Source organism: Charadrius vociferus, unplaced genomic scaffold (assembly GCF_000708025.1).
Source record: "Charadrius vociferus isolate BGI_N301 unplaced genomic scaffold, ASM70802v2 scaffold198, whole genome shotgun sequence".
Taxonomy (NCBI): Eukaryota; Metazoa; Chordata; class Aves; order Charadriiformes; family Charadriidae; genus Charadrius; species Charadrius vociferus.
In genome coordinates this window covers 2,651,993-2,671,948 of record NW_009649951.1, presented here as the reverse complement: position 1 = coordinate 2,671,948, position 19,956 = coordinate 2,651,993, and the positions used below count along the sequence as shown (strand labels likewise).

The window sequence follows — 19,956 nt, the reverse complement described above, 5'->3', positions numbered from 1 at the left end:
CCAAGTGCCAACCAAGAGCACAAACCTTAAATAAGGAATATGTTTTTCTGGGCGTGGCACACACAGATCCTGAAGCAGACATGGTAAATACTAACAGCGATAAATCACTGCAACTGTTGAACTGAACTGAATTCGTATTTTTCATTTTTCGTATGTTTCCTAAGTGTAAGATAAAATGGCACCATGATGGTACAAAACAAGGAAAATTACCTGCTTCACTCATCTACAAAAGCAACAGTAACAAATATGCTTTGTTATCAAATATAACTACTTACCACATAACTAACTATTTTAGTAAATTATCATAAACTTTGTTTTTTAAGAACACTTATTTCTTCATTCTCACACCTGAGAAACTGTCTTGTATAACAGCAAAGTACTATTTATAAATAAAATCTTGGGACGATAACTTAGAATTGAAAATCTTAAATTCATAGTTTTTAAATCACTTAATTACTACTGTATAGTCCATAGTAAAAAAAAAAACCCAAACAAACACCACCAAATCAAAAAACAAACCAACAAATGAAAAAACAAAAAGTAAACAACAATTAAGGTGGGTTTGCTTTAGCTAGGAAGTTTTCATAAATTTTTAAAAATACCTTCTAACTGGGACAGTAAAAAGATTCATGTAGCAACAAGAACTTCAGTAGGTATTTCATAAATATATACTGTAAAAGTCAACACAAAAATTTAGGCAACATAAAAAATAAATTTGTGGTTTGAGTTTCCTGCCCTGCTACAATCTTGAAGAGCTTCCATGCTTTTCATGATGAAAAGCAGATAGCATAGCTATAGATTTTGGAAGCTGAAAAGTGGTATAAATTTTGAAAAAAACTGCCCTTGAAAATCATCGAATACCTAGTAAGAACAGAGTGACAAATTAAATTAAAAAAACAAATTACATGAAAGACAAACACGGCTGCTGTCATTGTATGTGGCCAAGAAAGAGTACCAAAGTGCAAAGGAATGCATCTCTTGCTTTAGCCTTATGCCGGTTAGATACATACTTAATTATATTCCAATAGTTTAATTATATTCCAGTAGGTATTTGAGAGTTAAATACTTATGGTTTCACAAGAAGATATAAAAGATCTTTATGGAGTTAGCTGCACAGAAATAGTACCAGGAGATCATGGGAAAACCTGACTAAGGTGAAAAAATGACGGGGCCCTAGAGATATCCTAGATAAACAGCAGCAAGAAGCAAATCTATGTATAAAGGACTTGTATATCAAGAACCCGTACAGCAGAAAGTCCTATACATTGATATCTAAACTACTAGGAAAAACAGGGTTTAGAACATTTCTTTAAAAACATCACATGCTGTTTTAAAGATCTATTGATCCCCTTTGCACATCTCGAGGTAACAAAGTTACTTTGTAGTTGACCCAATAATATAACACAGATCTCCCAGGCACTGGATTTACCAAAAAGCCTTTCTGTATTTTTGAGTGAAAACCGAAACAGAGTTGAAGGTCTTGAAATAACAGGGATAAACGGTATGTAAGTACATATGCTTAATAACCACACACTGTAATTACACAATAATCCCATTTTTCTTCCAAATTACATGTCAATAAATCTTTCTCACTGCACTATAAATTCCAAGGTCATGGACAGAGGTGTTTATTAGTATAATTACAATGCAGCAATAAAACCATTAAGCTTTTAGATTCCAATATTGTTCCATTTATTCTCCGCTCCCCCCAGGGGAGGTACATAGTTCCTACAAATGGAATACCCAGAAAATATTGGAAGTTACTTTTAAAAGACTATAAAAATGCTCTGGTTCATGCAATTACTTTGTTAAAGTTTTTTTCATTTAATCTTTGACAGAATGTCAGAATTTCTTTTTTTTTTTTTAATAGAACTGTACAGCAGACTCAAGATAAGAAATATTCTCTAAAATAGGCAACATTACTACACTGTAAAGATATAACTAAAGCATTCTAGATTTCACTGTGTACCAGTCCTCAATATATTAGACCAAAAACCCCAAGGTCTTAGCCATCTGTTCAGAAGGAACTTAGAGTCCAAATTATTTACTCTTGTTTCCACATCAGTTTCATTATTCCTGGGCACAATTCTACCTGTCTTGGTTACTTGCCTTCCTCTGCAAACTACCAGAAGGCCACTTAAGTGCGTGATTAGTCAAATGACTATTGAAATCAGACTACTAAATCAGACTAGCACGATCAAACTTCGTAATTTTCTAAAGAAGGGAAGATCTATTCCTACTTGGAAATTAACTCCTGCTCATAATTAGCTTTGAAAGATTAACTAAAGTGATGTTACGTAATCATGACTTATTCCAGCGTTCTCTCTCAGTGCCTAAATTACACCCAAATTGTTATAAAGGTGAGAGCATCTTCCTCAGTTATCTTAAACTCTTCGGCACGTTAAAAATAAAACACAAATTTTTCTAACATAAGGATGTCTTTTCTTATTAGATAAATAATTTTTACACCTGAATAGATTGAACATGAATGTAATAAACTGACAATTCCTTTCACTCTTCTCTCAACATGAAGTAGAAGGAATTTTGGAGATTATTTTATTATTTTCTTACTATACAAAGATAGTAAAGAATTTGCCTGACAAAACCATTCTAGTAGTAATATTCTGACTACTAACCAATCAAATATTTTGTAGTGGGATAATTTAAAAAGTAACAAAAAGCGTTCACCTGGTCTGAATAACTCTTCGAATTCCAATGTAAAATCTTAATATTGTTCAAATTACAAGGAACTATTACTGATACTCAACTTGCAAAACTGGACAAAAGAGGAACTGCAGAGAAATAAAACAGTAACACAACGGTAAAGCCAATATCCCTCCAAAATAAGAGTTTCTAACTAAGTTTGTGTAACTCATACTGCAAAATTTTGAATTGTTGTTCTGAACTTCACGTTAATGCAAACACATAACTAGTTCATAATCACAAATTTTAACTTTATTTCTTTTCCTATTCTGCTCATTACTTGCATATCTTCCAGAAAGCCTGTCTCAGAAAAATTCAGGCAGACCTTCAACAACTTGGTTGGTAGTTGCTTTGTTGCTTCATTGATGACTATGGAGCAAATACAACACTTTTCTAAAGGTCACATACTGACCTCAGCCCCTCCAGACTACTCATGATGATACTACCTGATGAATGTTATAGGCACAGAATAAAGGAAACACACAGACCTAACAACCTGGCTGGAAATAAGTTTGTTCTGTGAGGAAACGCAGGGATCAATATTCCTAATGACGTGATCTCTAAAGTGGAAAAAGAACAGGGCAACCCTTGGACCCTGAATCTCAGAGGCTAACAGAGAAGCAAAGCAAGGAGAGCTGTGCACCATAACACAAAGAGCTGCTTTCAAAGTGCTAAACAGAATAGAGTATAATTATTTATCTCCAAGAGAAGATTTAGTTTTAGTCTAGAGAAAAGAAGACTGAGGGAGGATCTTATTAATGCTTATAAATGCTTAAAGGGAGGGTGACAGGGGGATGGGAACAGTCTTCTTTCAGTGGTGCCCAGTGATAGGACAAGAGGTAACGGGCACAAACTTAAATATAGGAAGTTCCATCTTAACATGAGGAGGAACTTCTGTACTTTGAGGGTGGCAGAGCATTGGCACAGGCTGCCCAGAGAGGTTGTGGAGTTTCCCACTCTGGAGACATTCAAAACCCGCCTGGATGCCGTCCTGTGCAACCTGTTGTAGGTGACCCTGCTCTGGCGGGGGGTTTGGACTGGATGATTTCCAGAGGTCCCTTCCAACCCTAACCATTCTGTGATTCTGTGATTTAATGCACAAGTTTGTGATATTTAAAAAGTAAGACAATAAAGCAGACAATAAAACAAACAAACTTTATGGACAAACCACAGAAGAGAAATTTAAGCTGAAGTTTAAGTTTAGATATCTGAAGTGCAGATTGAGTAGCAGAATGCAGACTTTGTCAGTCATCTTCTCTTTCCTTCTGTGAAGATAAGCTCTCAGGTCCAGACCGCAACAGGATGCTTTCTGTGTGTCTCTCCTATTACGTAAAGCTAGCAGCTGCTAGAAGGAAGCCTGGGAAGACTATCCCTTCTCATATACTTAAATTCCATGTACAATGCATTGCAATCTTTAAACAAGGAAGCACAAAGGACCAGCTCCAGCGCAAGTCTTTAGTTGACCTAACTCTTTGAAGACTATCTAAGAAGTTATCAGTAGTGGAAGTTATGTAACAGACAAGGCGAATGAGCAGGCTGACTTATTTTACAAATAGCATTAACGCAAACTGAAATACATGACAAAACTGTTTAACCTGTAATTTATTGTAATAAGAAAACATATGACCTCCTTTGACTAAGGATACAGCAGATGGCAACGATAATCCATTCCTACCTACTTTGTAAATTATTTAGCTGTTCAGAACATAGAGAGTAAGGAAACTAAAAAAACATTTAATTAATGAATCATGAATTTTAGTTTCTAACCTATTCAGAGGGGAGCTTGCTTCTCTTTAACATGCTAAAATGGATTAATATAAATTCTCTATTAAATTAGATGCTAATGGTAATCAGCTATACTGCTTTCTTTTATTTTATATATATATATCCACACTATATATAGTGTGTATATATATACACACACTGCTTTAATTTAACTGGGTAATGTACAGAAACGCCATTTCTTGACAAAGTGACAAACAAGTTTTTGGGGATCAACAGTATCCCTCGGTGCACCCAAATCCTAACAGTTGTTTCAACACAAGATGTCAGAGACTTTAAGAAAAAAAAAAACCCAAACCTATTTTGGTTCTTATAGTGACTGTAATCTCTGCTGTTCTATTTGAGAAGCATGAAAATCACTTAGTCTTCCTCATATAAGTGAGGCCTTTTAACCTTTCTAAAAGTTAGAGTACTGCATCATCTGCAGAAATAGCCAACTACAAAACTGACTTGCAAAGTGTGTGCAATGGTATTAATAAAAGGAACTGTATAAATAACTGAAATTATTTTTCAGGGAAATACGTGGCCATAAATGTATGAAGAGGAAAAGCAACAAAAAGTAGCAATTTGTGTATCACCTTCACCTGAAAGCCACACCAAGAAATAAGAGCCTGCTCAGGGAAAACATCCACTTCTCCCAAACCTGGAAATCCCAATCTCCATCAGAATCTAATTAATTCAGATGTGTCTGTTTAGCAAAGGATGTCGCACTTTCTGAACACCGAATATGCATATAATGATTTAAATAAAATAGCTAGTGGAAATAAACACTCCAGACCTTCCCATCAGAAAATGTTTTTCTCTGAGTATTATCAAAGCATTTGGATGAGATTATTTTCTCACTTTTGCTGTCATAAATCAATGGCAGCTTCACTAAACTCTGCAGAGTAAATACACCAAAAATTTAGGGTATCTTCTTCTAAAACATGTATTGAAGACCACTTTGGGGCAGATCAGTAGCAAGTTACATGATTTAACATATATTGCACTTGAATGCACACAGAGTTATTCATTAACAATTTATAGGACATGCTCCATAAATTAAACCTTAAAAAGATATTGTTTTTATTACAGGCACTAACAGGTACTAAAAGGAAGTAAATATACACACAGTGCCTGTCAATAGGAAGAAAAAGTACTTTACTGGAATTAAGACATGCTTCTATAAGGATTAAAAATTATGTCTGCTACAGATGCCTGTGTAGCATTTGTGTAAAAGTTCCTCTTCTAAGGCAGGGGAATCAGAGCTACTGATTTACCTCTTCTAATAAAAAAAGTGGTGTAAAAGAGTTGCTTAGTTCTAGCTGACCTTGAATGCAATTGGCTACCTTGGATGTCTCCATGGTATATGCCATTAAGAAGATAAAAATATACAGGATTAAAATCTGAACCGATAAAGCTAAGAAATTAAGTATTACTTCTTTAATAAGCCTACTTTATGAAAGCACGTGAATACCTAAGTATCTCCTTACTGATTGCTGCTGAACTGTGAATAAGTTTAAAAATAAGTTACCAAAAGCAAAAGTATCTAATATTTTATTTTTCCCCTTGTTACCTGTTTAAAAACTATGAATAAAGAATTCAAAGCAAATTTTTTTACTCCATGACACTCTACTCCATCCAAAATCACTTGTACACCATGACACTCTCCAACATTTTATATATACTTAGTCTAGACTGATAGATTATTTTGTATCTTCAGATGAAGGCATAGTTTTTCTACTGTATTTTTTCAGAGCAGCAGTTCTTTTTTTCCATACTTCCGTACTATTTAAGAGTTTAAAAGCTTATGCAATTGTAAGAACACTGTTTTACAAGGTCAGGGTTGATTATTGCAGAGATGAGATTGTTCCACTGTACTGCAAAACACGAGCTACAAAAAAAAAACCCAAACACAAAAACATTTTAAGTCACAAAAACCGATCTGCCAAGAGAAAAAGGTCTGTCAGTTAGAAAAAACAGGGCAGAGACCATTTCTGTCTGTCAGGAATAAAGCCATAAATAAAGTGGGATTGTGGTAAACTGTGGGAGAAAAAAGCTTATGAAAAACTTCCATTTCAAAACCCCAAACATGTAGAGCTCAAAACAAAAAAAGTCCTTTTGCTCCTTGGCATCAAAGTAGTTTGTGTTAAACTTCTACTTGAATTTAGGAAGTACTTATTCAACACAGGTTTGGAACTGTAAAAAACAATGATAAAAATTGAAGGTGAGATGATGATTTAGGAAGTATACATTATAAAATCATCTGAAGAAAAAAAATAATTAAGAGACACTAGATCATGAATGCGTGTTGCCATGCTACCACAACTGATCTTGTTTCCTTCCTTGATACAGTCACAGATACAGGCCGATACAACTGCAATGCAATTTTGTGCTAACTATTGTAGTAAACGTCATGAGGGAATTAAAAGACATCAATCAACCTCCTGGATTTTAAACGGAAATTTAGGGAAAGTACACAGCAACAAGTCCACAACTTAAATTTGGCTCAAAACACCTCCATGGAAAGGATTGAGAATTATGGAGTAATACATTCCTATAGTCTGCAAACACCTTGTGATAGCTAGAACTCCTGTCTCTTATGTATCATGTAAAAATCAGACACTTCACAGATTACATATATTGGTGTACACTGTCCAGTCCCAAAAGCAGAAAACGGATGTTATACCTTTAAGTTTCATCTTGGAAGTGTTTTCTGAGTACCCTAAGATTCCAATGGAGTGAGTAGTATCTGTGCAATTACTCCTATAATTTTATTTGAACAAGAAATGCAAGATTTGGCTTACTCACCAAAAGGTAAATTGCTGGTGCCTATTTCTTAAGGATAATCATCTTACCTTTACAGTCTCACTTAAGACTTCATTTTTATCTGCTTCTTCACTGGAGTGCAATTCTAGTTTATTATTTAACTCCTGCAGCTGTTGCGCCTGTTCATTCAAAAGCACTTGTGCTTGATGCTCCCGATGTAATGCATTATTTAATTCTTCACATGCACTTTCAAACCTCTCATGGGTGATCAATTTCTGATAAGGGAAACAAATTGTGTTTGATTGTGTAACTATATTCACTTGTTTACATGCTTGACTTTCAGACTTCCACTTGCAAACATATCAAATTCTAAACCAAAAGTGCGCTAAAGATGAATTTATTTTTTTTTAATATGAAGACAGACCACTGAACAATAAAACAGCAGGCAACTTTGTTCACTGTATTTTTTCAAAAAAGCATTCAGAGTACTGTACACAATATGCATTCATTATTCTATAAAAAATAGCAAGCCGGATTATAAAGAATCAATATTTAGAAGGAAATAAGCAGGTCAAGTTCCCACTTTTCAGTGCCTATCTTACTAATCCTTGTAAACATCTTCCTCGACTCTTTCTCCTCTCCCCAAAAAGTTCCAGAAAGAAGAACTAATTCTCCAGGGAAAATCATCATCTACATATGAACAACAATCTAAAATGTGACAATGTAATCTAACTGTCCCAGAATTGTAAGGGGGGAAAAAAAAACACATTAAGAACAAAACTGAAGATGATTAGCAGGCACAGTTCAATGAGTATGACAGGGAACAAACCGACAACCCACAAAAAGGCATCAATCCCTCAAATACCGTGTCCATTACTCGCTATATTGTGGCTTCAAGTTGTCAAGGAACGTTTGTCTCTTCTCATTCCTGCCAAAAAGTGCTATTTACAGGTTAGTGAACCCATAGTGTTTAAGTAAATCGATCAGCAACAGCAAATGGTCAGAGGGATTTGGTGGACGTGTGCTACTGAGAATGTAGAAGAGGGCTTTTTTTTTCCTTGACATAAACGTACTCCTTCAAGGAAACAGCCACACTCAAATTTGCACTGACTAGCTCAGGATATAACCCATACTCAAAGATACAGTAAAATGTCTATCATAATATTCAGCAATGTCCATGCGGAGTTTAAAAACTACATTTATGCTTTATGAACTTCTCATGAACACACTTACTGGATACCCTCATTCCAGCTGACTTTACTCTGTTGAAGTGAAATCTATAAATCCTTTTATGGTATATAAATTACACCAACATTTTCAACATATGGAAGAAAACCTGGGCTGCTGAACACCAAACATGTAGTTTACACAGAATACCCCATTCTACAAATCAAAGAGAAACTCTAGTGGAAAGGATATACTTCCAAATACATCTGACTTACAGTTTAGTGACATTTACAAGTCAAGTATTCTGGAAAATTCTGTTCATAGTGGATTGATTTTATACTTGTTTTTCAGAAGAACACAAATCAAAAAAAAGTGTAAAAAGGAAGATCTCTCATAAGCAGTCTCCTCTAAATCAAATATACTTACAGATTGCTTAAACAGATTTAATTGCTCTTGCAGGCTCTGGGCTTTGTCAGCTTCTTTTTTCAACTCACTGAAATTCCATTTGAATTCTGCAAGTTTTAGGCGCAGTGAGCGGCGTTCCACTTCTGCCGTATGAAGTCTTTGTGTAAATTCAAATATTTGCTTCTGCAAGGATGCTATGCTTTTCTGTTAGCAAAGAGGAACAAATTCATGTGCTATAAAATGTGCTATTTTAGCAATACAATCAATCACATTTAATACTCAAGCAAATTAGGTGAAGCTGTCATTTTGTCATCCACCTCTAGAAGACAGACACGAGTTCAAAAATGTGAACCTGTTTCACCCGCTGTTGAGGGTTACTGGTTTTAAGAAAGTACCTGTTTTCACATAAGGCCCGTAATAAAAGACAGATTATGTGAGAGTTTATCCTTTCATTTTGGTTAAAGGGAAGAAGGTTATCTTTACTGAAAGACAGAACAGTGAAAAGGAGAAAAATGGTGGGGGGGAACCCAAACCCAAACCTTAACATGTAGTTCAAGCCAAAAGCAAGTTTGTTCTTACAAAGCAAATAAAATTCTGATACAACTTCAGAAAATATTTTTTTTGGATACATCAAATCTCTTCTTGAAACTCTCTGACAATGAAAGAAAAGATCTATTCACATCCTAATGCTTTTGGGTGTCGCAAGCGAACTTCTGATCCCCTGTGTAGCTGACTTCAATGTAATGGACTCAAACAATTTGAAACAAAATTAATGGCGCTATCAAGAGAGCTTCGCTGTAACACTTATGCTGTGAACTTACTGTTTAGATGAAGTAGCACTATAAATACGCATACCAGAATGGGTAGTCTGTCACACAATCCAGCTTCCAGGGCCTGGGTATTTATTTTATGAAGTCCATGCGCCAGCCTCTGTACCAAGGAGTCTTTCTCCAGATAACTAATGCTCCTGCTGCTGTCTAGTGGAACAGTCTCCATTATTACATTCAGCTTGTCCATAAGTCTTGAAAAGGAGTTCCTGGCTGCACTTACAAGCAAGTGTCTGGAAAGCCAGGGCTTTGGATCTTTAAGACACAACAACAAAAAAGAAACATCACGTAGGTTATTAGTTTTGAGTTTTTTCAGTGGAAAAAAGCAAGAACAACAAATAGCACCTTAAAAATACTCAGTAAGGAATTTCCATTGAAGAGTGGAAGACTGAGCTCACACGAATATCGCAGATACTTTGGGACAAATTCTATATTTAGCAACGAACACTCCTATCAATCTTTGAATGGAAGGGTAGGATAGGATTCTAAAGAATAGGATTTGTTTGTTAAAGAATAATTTTCCAGTTGTTTTCATGTTCTCCTCCAATACAATACTTTAGGTCTTTCTTGGGCATTCTAATTTTGTAATTCAAAAAACATGTAAGATTGATGCAAGAAAATGCAAACCAGGTCAAATATGTCAGATGTGATAGCACATGGTAAATCATTTTATCGCAATATTTACAATGCAAATTTCTGAGGGTTTCCTGACTCCTCTTCCCTCCCGTCTATAGATGTCTAAATCATTTGCTGTTCAAAATTAGTGAGGCTTGGTACCTTAATGCCATACTATTTATATTCTGAGACAAGAGAATATAATTTACCTTATTCCAAGGCAATTAAAATTTTACAGCTACAATTACTTATTTCCCCACAGGATTTTGGTAATCATCCTTCTCATATAATGGACTTAAGGCCCCAGCACACCCAACATGTCCTGCTTACTGCTAGATTCATCAGGTCTGTAATTAATAATTGTGTTTAATGTTGATAAATAAAATTGTCAGTGCTCCTTCCACTAATTGGTATTCCAGATAACAGTTAATAGGTTTATTTATGCCTTAATAAAAGTCTTGTAATTTAGTTTTCCCTCTGCTAGGCAGGTCTTAATCTGTCATTACTTGTCTTATGATACTATCAGTGTAAGATGACAAGCATGGAAGAGCTTATTTACATTCAGTAGTACAGCAGATCTCCTGTTGCTGCAGTGAATTAAATATTTACTTAGGAGTATAAACAGAAAAAATAACCACAGCTTTTGTAAGTTAAAGAATTTCTTTTTATATATTGTGAGGATAAAAACAAAGGTTCAAAGCAAACAAAACATGACAATTGATATTTATTATTCTCATCATAAAGAATTTATAATTTACACATGAGACGAAATCTACCTGTAAGCAACAAATAAACAAAAAAAGCACATGATAAAGTCAAATACTCTTTTTTCAGAGCCATTCTGCTGCTTGGTTTCAAAATATCACCATTCCAATGATTCCAGTGCTTAACTGGAGTTCAGTTTTTGAGTACATGCTCTCCCTAATCCCAGCTAGTCGTAAATCTGTCTTTTCTTCATGTCTAAGATAACCCTCTTTCTATCCATTTCCAAAGATAAAAATATTATCCAGTATGTTTATCTTTCACTTCAACTGAAAAAAAACATCCTTTGAAATAAAAAAAATATTATTATTCTCAGACACAAAAACTGCTGTTCTAACGCTCTGTCTACTTTGGGCAAGGCTCTTCTTTTTTCCTTATGTTGGTTCTCCATTACTGATCACTTGAAAGATAAGCTACTTTCATCATTTGAACTCTTATCACAGATTATCCTGTCCTACCTGTCTTTCAGTTTCAAAGACCATCTCTTTTCTCCAGACATGACGCATTCACTAGTTTGAATGTTTAGTTATATTAACCTAAAATTAAAAGAACATCATTTGTACTGCCTTCCATGTAAGATGACAACAAAATGTTCTAAAAAAAACCCTCTCCTTTGAGGTGATTTCTGGCAACTAACTAACCAAGGATACTGTCAACAAGCTACTGTTCCTTCATTTTGGCATCTCCTGGCATCACCTGGCATCTCATTTTACACAAGATTGCCTGCCTGCCAGAAAACACAGTATTTCTCCGTATGTGCAGTACCTAGGATGGCAGTCTCTTTCTCTATGTCTAGAACCTCCAGTTTAACTGCATTAAAAATCAATTAATAATAATAGCTCAGGCAATTGTGTTGCAGCATTTTGAAACTATCTTTCAATTTCATAACCAGGATTCCCGCTATTCAGTATACTTCAGTATCCACAACTTAAGGCGCTTTCTTGGGATGGGCAATAAAAAGCAAATCAGCAACTCTGTTTATTTTTTTAATGAAAAGCAGTTTGGAGCAAATACACAGAAGTACGTTGACGCAAGTTACTGACTCCTTTGAAAGATGAAATGAGAATATAATGCAATTCCACGAGTAACTATCTATAATCACTGGGAAGAGAATATACGGTTTAAGTATACACATTTTAAGTACCTGCCCAAGAAAGATCAAGGAATTACAATGAAAGCATTAAATGATTACATTGTGATGTGTATAAGAAATTATTAACACAAATACAGTTACATCACAAAGAGCAATTAATTCTTACATTGAGCAAATGAAGAAAAAGAGTGAAAAGTGGCAAATTTTACTTCACTGACAGATGAAGAAAGAATTCTTGTTTACTCTGTGTTGGTGAAATAGAACAGTCAGCAGGATGAACTTAGTAGTACTGCACAAGAAGAAAATTTTCATGCTAAGCTTCAAAAGCTTTGTGTATGTAACAGTTGATATTTGTATTCAAAAAGCGTGACCTTTACTTTCTCTGGTTTTCTCTGGCAGTACAGATTCTCTTCAAACAAACCGACAAAACTAACCTTACAAACAGCCAAACCACACCAAAACACAAAACCCCAACACTTTAATGAACTTGTATTCAAAACTGAAGCTAAGAGATCATTCCAAGACACACTGGAATGAAAACCAAACAAATGAACAGTGGGAAGGGAAATGACCACGAATGTCAAACCAAAAACACATTTTAAAAAGTTAAAAGCTCAAGAAGTGTGCCTCAACTCACCAGAGCACACAAGCCTAAAAATTTCCAGTGTCATTTGAGTGATCCAGATTTCGTTTCTCTCAGCTGCCTCAAATGGTTCCTCAGTACCTAGCCATCTTTAAAAGTAATTTTTAAGACAGCAAACCATTCCATATTGTAAATCCAGATAGCACCTACACCTTCCTGTGATGTGCAGTCTAATCTGGAACTGCCATTATTTCAGATCTGAAGAGAGCAGATGCCTCTCAGATTACCTATTTACACTAAAAAAAATCCAAAATAATTTAAGTCAGTTTGAAGGTTTAAATCCTATTTGAAATACGACTTACAGAACATAAAATAATTTCCTAAGTATGTGAGCTTTCTTTCAAATATATTTCTTCAGAGCCTTATCACTTCTGGAAATTTCATGTCAAACTTTAAATTATTTATTACTATTTTTTGAACCAAAGGTTCTTGGGAAACTTTTGATCTCATGAGCAACAGAATTCCAAGCAATACATGAGCAGTTAGATCTTGAGGTTCTGTGAAAATGACTTAAAATAGAGATAAGCCATGAAAGAATCACCAAACTGACTGACCATAACATTCTCAGCATGGCTTTTCCTAATTCTCAAAATCTGAACTGTGTTGAGTGCAGGGGTATCAAGCAAATAAGAGTCCATCACAATTCTCATATACTTCAATACCGGCAAAGTATCATGAGGTTTAGGGTATTTGAACTAGTCACTTCAGCACATCAATGCTGCTGTACAGTTTCGCTTGATTCTTTTTCAATTTGCTGTTCTTACTCAACACTCCATACACAGCAACACTTGCAGTATAAACCCCGCAAATATTCTGAAACACAGTTCAAACTTTTTTTTTTGTATGGATGTAAGTTTAAGTTATTGAAAACAGAATGATCAAAGAAAAGAGCACCTGGAACTGAATCAAAACGCTTTTGATTCAATGGCTGACTTCTGTTACCAGTTTACTGTTCAGGCTTCTGGGAAATGTATCACCTTCTTTCTGTCCCGCGATTTCCCTTTATTCATATAAATTATCCTTCCTTTAATAACTTTTATTTTGTGACCGAATTGTTGGGACTTTGAAACTACCAGGTATCAAAAAACTAAGGATGACAGCAATGCAGAGGAACCAAGTGAGGTCTTACATCAGTCCTCACTGCAAAGAAATTAAGGAGATAGTTAACAGCTGGGAATCAAGAGGTGACATTTCCAGAGACTGGCACTAAAATTGTCCATAGGCACAGCAGAATTCTATATGAGGAGAGACTGAGAAAATTAAGGAATCTAGACACAAATCTAATTAAGCATATCCTTAGAGAGGGAACACAGCAGACACAAAATAAGGACTGATATATGGTGTGAAAACTGACAGCGTTTTATTTCTCTCTCAAAAACCACAAGATAGCAAGTAAACCAGGTGAAAATAGTATCCCTCAAATTCAACTGTGTTCCAGATTTGGAAATTCTAGATTCATATCATATAAAACACAGCAGGAAATTGTTTCCTTTCAATCAGCAGTGGTAACATCCCAGGTTGAATATGTGCCAGTTTTAGGGCCTGCACTTCAGAAATGCACAGATCAAATAGATTAGGTTGAGCTCCCATAAAATAATTTTCCATATTAGAAGGGTCGAACAAGATAACTAGGTAGCTTGTAAATATTACTTCATTGTAAGGTTTTAAGAACAGGTTAGCCAAATATCTGTTGGTGTGGTGCAGATGTTTTTTTTCTGTCTCACAACCAAGCAGGTAAAACTGTTTACATGCTTTCTAGATGCACTCTCCAGCCTCTGCTTCCATGACTCTATATACTGAAATGATAAAGTATCATATCACCAACTGAAGAAAAATAATCTCTTCCAACAATACAGCTCTCCAGAGATTTGATCCAGAATAGTTTAGATAAAATCCTAAAAATGGAAATGAAGTAACCACCCTGACAATTTTTTTTTAATCTTCTACTACAAGAATATAGATCTAAAATTACCTGGTTTGTTTACAATATCCTGTAATTCACTGACAGAACTGATTATTGCAGCAAGGAGGTCAGAACTAGTAAACCAGCCGAGTTCTTCAACACAGTGCATTTGTTCCTCTTCACGACCTGTGAAACAAAATTGTAGCTAGCAATAAAACCGAATAACTCAGATAAGGCACACTACTATCTCCAGCTCTTTCAGAAATTGACCAAAACTAAGAATATAAGCCACAAATTGATTCTTCTTTCAGGACAATTTAGACTGTATTAAATATGCTTCCAGAACTACTAAAACAGAAGAGCAGACAGATCTTCTGGATTGGGAAACATTTTTGATAGCATTTATCCTTGCAGGGGGAAGTGTGAGCCGGTCTGGTAACAGAAAGGGGCAGGAAGACTACATGATCTCTAAAGAAAAATTTAGAAATTCTATACTAATATTTTACCTGAATGAGAAAGGAACTTTTCACATTTTTAGTAGGAAATAAATATTAAAAGTTATTAATAAAAGAAGAGGAAATATATTTAAAAAAAATTGTTGACGGTCAATCATTTAGAAACATTAAAAGACATTTATCACAGATGCAGTAACACCTAGTTCTGAAATCCATAACTCAAATGTCAACGGTATCTAACAGTACGAGTTCATGTGTGTAGTTCTAACTTTTTTTTCAGTGCTTAACAGACTAAGGATTTCCTTTTAGGGGAAATTATATTTGTCAAGAAATCCAGGAATCACAAATCCAGAAATTACAGTTGTCAAAATGTCATTAAATTTGTCTTTACACACTATAAACAATAACATGACTATTTGCTATTCACTAGCCATGTAATATGACATAACACTTATCAAAGAAGAAAACAATTAGCTTACTTGACACATTACGCTTGTCTTTGGAATCTCCTATACAAACTAGAATTCCAATGCCTTCTTTGAAGCCATTTACCCAGGAGAAGAGGGAACGAGAAGACTGGGCTAAAACTTTAAGTCTGTTAGCTGCCAAAACTGCAATCACACCTCTTCGGAATACATGAATCAGGCCTTTGGATTTTCTTTTCTTCAGATTTTCTTCATCTTGATTGTTTTCCTCTACATCAGAGAGAGCATGAACTAGGGTCCTAATCTCCTGGTTCACTAATTCATAAATGTTGACCTGATCCTGGAGGAGGTCTCTTTGGGAAGACATAGCCAAGAGAGCACAGGCTGCCAGGAGAGATGAATGCTCCTTCTGAACCTGCATTAACATATTTTTCACAGATACATTTTCAAGGGCCAATTTCTCCTGTCTTTTTTCAAGGACATAGATTTTTTCCTTGTTTTTCTCTGCTGTTTCTTGGTATTCCTGGGGTAAGGGGAAAAAACCAAACAAACCCGGAAAAATATTAACTAGAGGATATTTTTTAAAATAAAAAAAATCGTTTTTACCTAGACAAAAGCTAAAATTCTTTTTTTTTCAGATTCAAATAACACATTAAAGGAACAAAAGTTATTAGTAATGACTGTCAAAGTATCCTAGCAAACAGTTACAGAACCTGATATATGAAAACAAATCAATAGTATGAGGAAAATTTGCACAATCGTCAACTACAGATGGACTCCAGATTTCTGATGATAATCCACCAGTACTGCAATAGCCCACAGAAGGTCCAACAGTACCTTGTTGTCCACAATACAGTTTTATGAGTTGGCTTAACAATAAGCAATTACATGCTCCAATTTCAGAAGGAACATTGCTCTTCAAAGCAGAAAAGAAAGCTAGTGTAACACAGAGGAAAAAAAGAAGGAAGACTCTGGAAGATAAACCTAGACAGATTGGCAGCAGCTGGGAAAGGGGAAGTAAAGGTGATCTCTTAATTACTTTGTAATCAACCCCCTACTTATATATTCACAGATTAATTAGGTCTCATACAGAATTGAGTTTTCAAAAGAACAGTGTAATACAGATATTTTCGTTTTGACTAGTGCCGTTACAGACTTTTTTCAACTTGCAGAACATTTTTTCTTTTCCTCTATATGCCCTGAAAGAGGGTAAGAGGGAGATTTGAAACAGTAAACTGGTGTAGCAACAATGAAGAGACTAACAAGCCAGTGAATGCCAGGACTAAGGTTAGAGCATGCAGACTGGTTGCTTTTGATAACATGCAGTTCTTGTGTAGGAATCAAGACACTATGCTGGGACCTCAGAGACTCAGACCGGCTTCTTGATGCATGAGAGTCCTCTGTGATTGGAACAAACACTTGAGGCTCCATTTACACAGGATCCAGTGATACAAGGAGATAATAAATTTTAGGCATTGTTCACAAAGAATCCACAAGCTCAAGTTAAATGCTTACACTCCAGTTACAATACTTGGACACAAAAAGGCAAACATGAATGGAATGACAAGTCCGTATGACGAAGAAAAGAGGATTCAAAAGAGAAGTAAAATGGTATCATCTAGCCACATTCCTATATGTTTTATTTGGTACAGGTCCCAAGCAAGTGGTCTGGGGGGCATTCTAGTTTCTTCTCCCTCCTCCATCCTGCAAGCACAACAGGGCCAAAACAAAAAAAAAAAAAAAAAATACACCACACTCCCTAGAATGGATATAAAAGATTCCATGCTTCTATAGCAATGTACCCTAGTCAGTTCAGAATGTCTTTGACCAAATAAATATTTTATTATTTTTTTGGAAGAGGAAGAATTTGTACTGTTATTAAAATACTTTCAGCAGTACAAAAATAGAGTAGGTAACTAAAAGATTTAATTACTAAATGCAATTTACAGGCTTCATATGTCACTTTACTACTCTAAAATTAAGTATGAACATATACAATACTTCCAGTGCTACTGCATTATTTACAGTATTTGATTTTTATAGAAAAAAAAACCTGATAGCATGACTGGAAGGAACTGAAAAGGTAAGCTGAATTTAGAAAACAACTTATGGTTTCTGGCCATCACAGGTGAAAGGCCAATATCTGAGTAAACAAAGTGTGATCCCTACAGGGCTGTTGGGCAGCAATACTAACATTCAGTGCTCTGGCTAATTAAAGTTCATTTTTTAAAAAAGCTTACTGTTTTTATGCTTATGGTTAAATCATAATATGCAAAAGTGAACAAGACAATCTCTGATGACAGAAATGTAAAAGTTTTGTAAGAAAATACACCTTCTTGGTTTTACCAGCTAATAATTGATTTTGTCTTACCCCACACTGTTTCTACTGTTTTCTTTGAAGCTTAAAAGCAGTATTTGAAAGGGACATAGAATTCTCTTCCAAACACTGACAAGCCGGCTTCCTTCAGAGTTTGAGTTTTGAGGAACACCTCACTGGGCTACTGAGCTTGGCAGATTCCGCAAATCCTTAACAAAAAAATCAGGCACTACTACCAACACTATTTTATCCTACTTCTTACTGGGTCCCTACCCTTTATTCTGGCATGAAAACATAATTGGAAACTAGAAATATAATGACACTATGACTTCAAAACGTTTTCCTGTATTTCAACTGTGTTTTTTTCTAAATATAAACATCTATACATCTAAATAAACAACATCAACACAACTGCCCTCCACTTCTTTCCTATGTTTTAAGCACATGGGCCAGAATATGTCTATCAAAGACACATGGTGGGTCAGCAACAGTATAGTAATGGGTACTTCTCCTCCTTTTGCACTGATTGCACTGACTTTTGATACAATTGCAAGATACCACTGCCTTTAGCTAATTCACCTGCCTTGCTGTAAATGCAAGGCTTCCAAACAACAAAAAAAGCCAATAAAACCAAAGACATTTTTTTTCTCCCTAGAGGACTTTTCCCCTTTCCTATTTAGCACACCTTTTATTTTTCTGTTGAAATTAACATTTTTAAAGTAGTTACAGGATTTTTCTCTTACAACATATTTTTGCATATCAGAACAAAACCCTTCTATTTTAAGTGGTTGCCATAAAAAATGGGGACAGATTAATAAATGTCTACATAATAAACAAACAACAACTGATAGTTAAAATTCAGAGGACATTTCCTATGAGATTGTGCACAGTCTGAATAAATAATTTGTGTGAGGTTAAGGAACAGGCATAGTAACATTTTCAAAATGGCACACTATCAAATCAAGAGGACTGCACTCCCTGCTACAAAAGGCAAGGAAAAAGGATATGAATTTTAAGCTCCATTGACTCTCCAAACATGGAGACCACGGACAAAGAAGAGCAGTATCTATAGAGTGCCTTACTTATTGCTGATCTGTAATAAGGCCAGTCTGGGAATTTCCACCCTACAGAAACACCCTTCACAGTAACAGTTGTGAAGTAGTACCTATTAACATCCATAGATCCTATCTTGGCATAGGGGACCCTGAACAGCACGGGTTGGGGACAGAAGCAGCAGGAGGTGTCATTGCTACCAAAACCTCCAGATTTCATAATGTTACATTTCAATCATAAGGAGAACCATTCTGAAAAGCCCTAACTCTCTACTGCAGTTCTAAGAAACCAGGATAGTAATTTCCAAGATACATTACTCATATTGCTGTGCAGTTCTCAGTTAAATCCTGAGAGTCTGAATTGACAGTCTTCAGTTTGCTTTCGCACATGTACCAACAACCGAAATAAATAAAGAATTCACAACCCAGGAGCTCTGAGGAGAAAATGCCTAGAAGAAGGTATGGAACACTGGTGGAAGACAAAGCTACAAACAAAAGGATGCATCCTGTGATGTACCATTAGCTTGGTGCAGGAAAGCAAAAAGCACTCATCTCATTCCAGAAAGGAACTAACACTTACAAGGGATTAGTTCATTAAACTGCCTGCAATTAACACTCAGGTCCTTGGATGGAAAATAAGGCAAATTGCTACAGTTTGCTTGTAGTGCCAGAATAAACGTCCTACAGTGATGAGACCCACAGTTGTATAATAAAATATAGAATACTGGCAACTTATATTCCACTTACACTGATTATATGTTTCCTATAAAATTTAATGAATAAAACCTGTTAAAATAATTAAATTTAAATATTGCATTCTGTATCTTTATGTAAACACTGGTGCTCAGTAATATCTGAAGGACCCTTTGAAAACATTCTGTAACTTGTGGCACATTTTTCCTTGTTTCCTATGGAAATAAGACTACAATATTAGTCTGTCTGCAGAGCTCTGATCCAACTAAAGCAGTGATCTGGCAGACAAATATGGCTAACAGGCTCAAAATCCAACAGGTAAAACACAGTCAAGCCTTACGAAAACAAGCACTCAGGATTAGGACA

The 19,956-nt window shown here is 35.4% G+C and overlaps 1 protein-coding gene across 1 annotated transcript in view; it reads right to left on the bottom strand.

Annotated features, from left to right (window-relative positions):
- The window catches only part of CCDC171 (coiled-coil domain containing 171), a 163,198-nt gene that overhangs the window by 86,506 nt on the left and 56,736 nt on the right, over window positions 1-19,956 (bottom strand). Inside the window, exons 15-19 of the mRNA XM_009891512.1 lie at window positions 15,583-16,051; window positions 14,718-14,834; window positions 9,661-9,887; window positions 8,827-9,009; window positions 7,323-7,508 (exon numbers count right to left, since the gene is read on the bottom strand). Coding sequence (XP_009889814.1) covers window positions 7,323-7,508; window positions 8,827-9,009; window positions 9,661-9,887; window positions 14,718-14,834; window positions 15,583-16,051 — 1,182 coding nt within the window. The remainder of the gene's footprint in view (window positions 1-7,322; window positions 7,509-8,826; window positions 9,010-9,660; window positions 9,888-14,717; window positions 14,835-15,582; window positions 16,052-19,956) is intronic.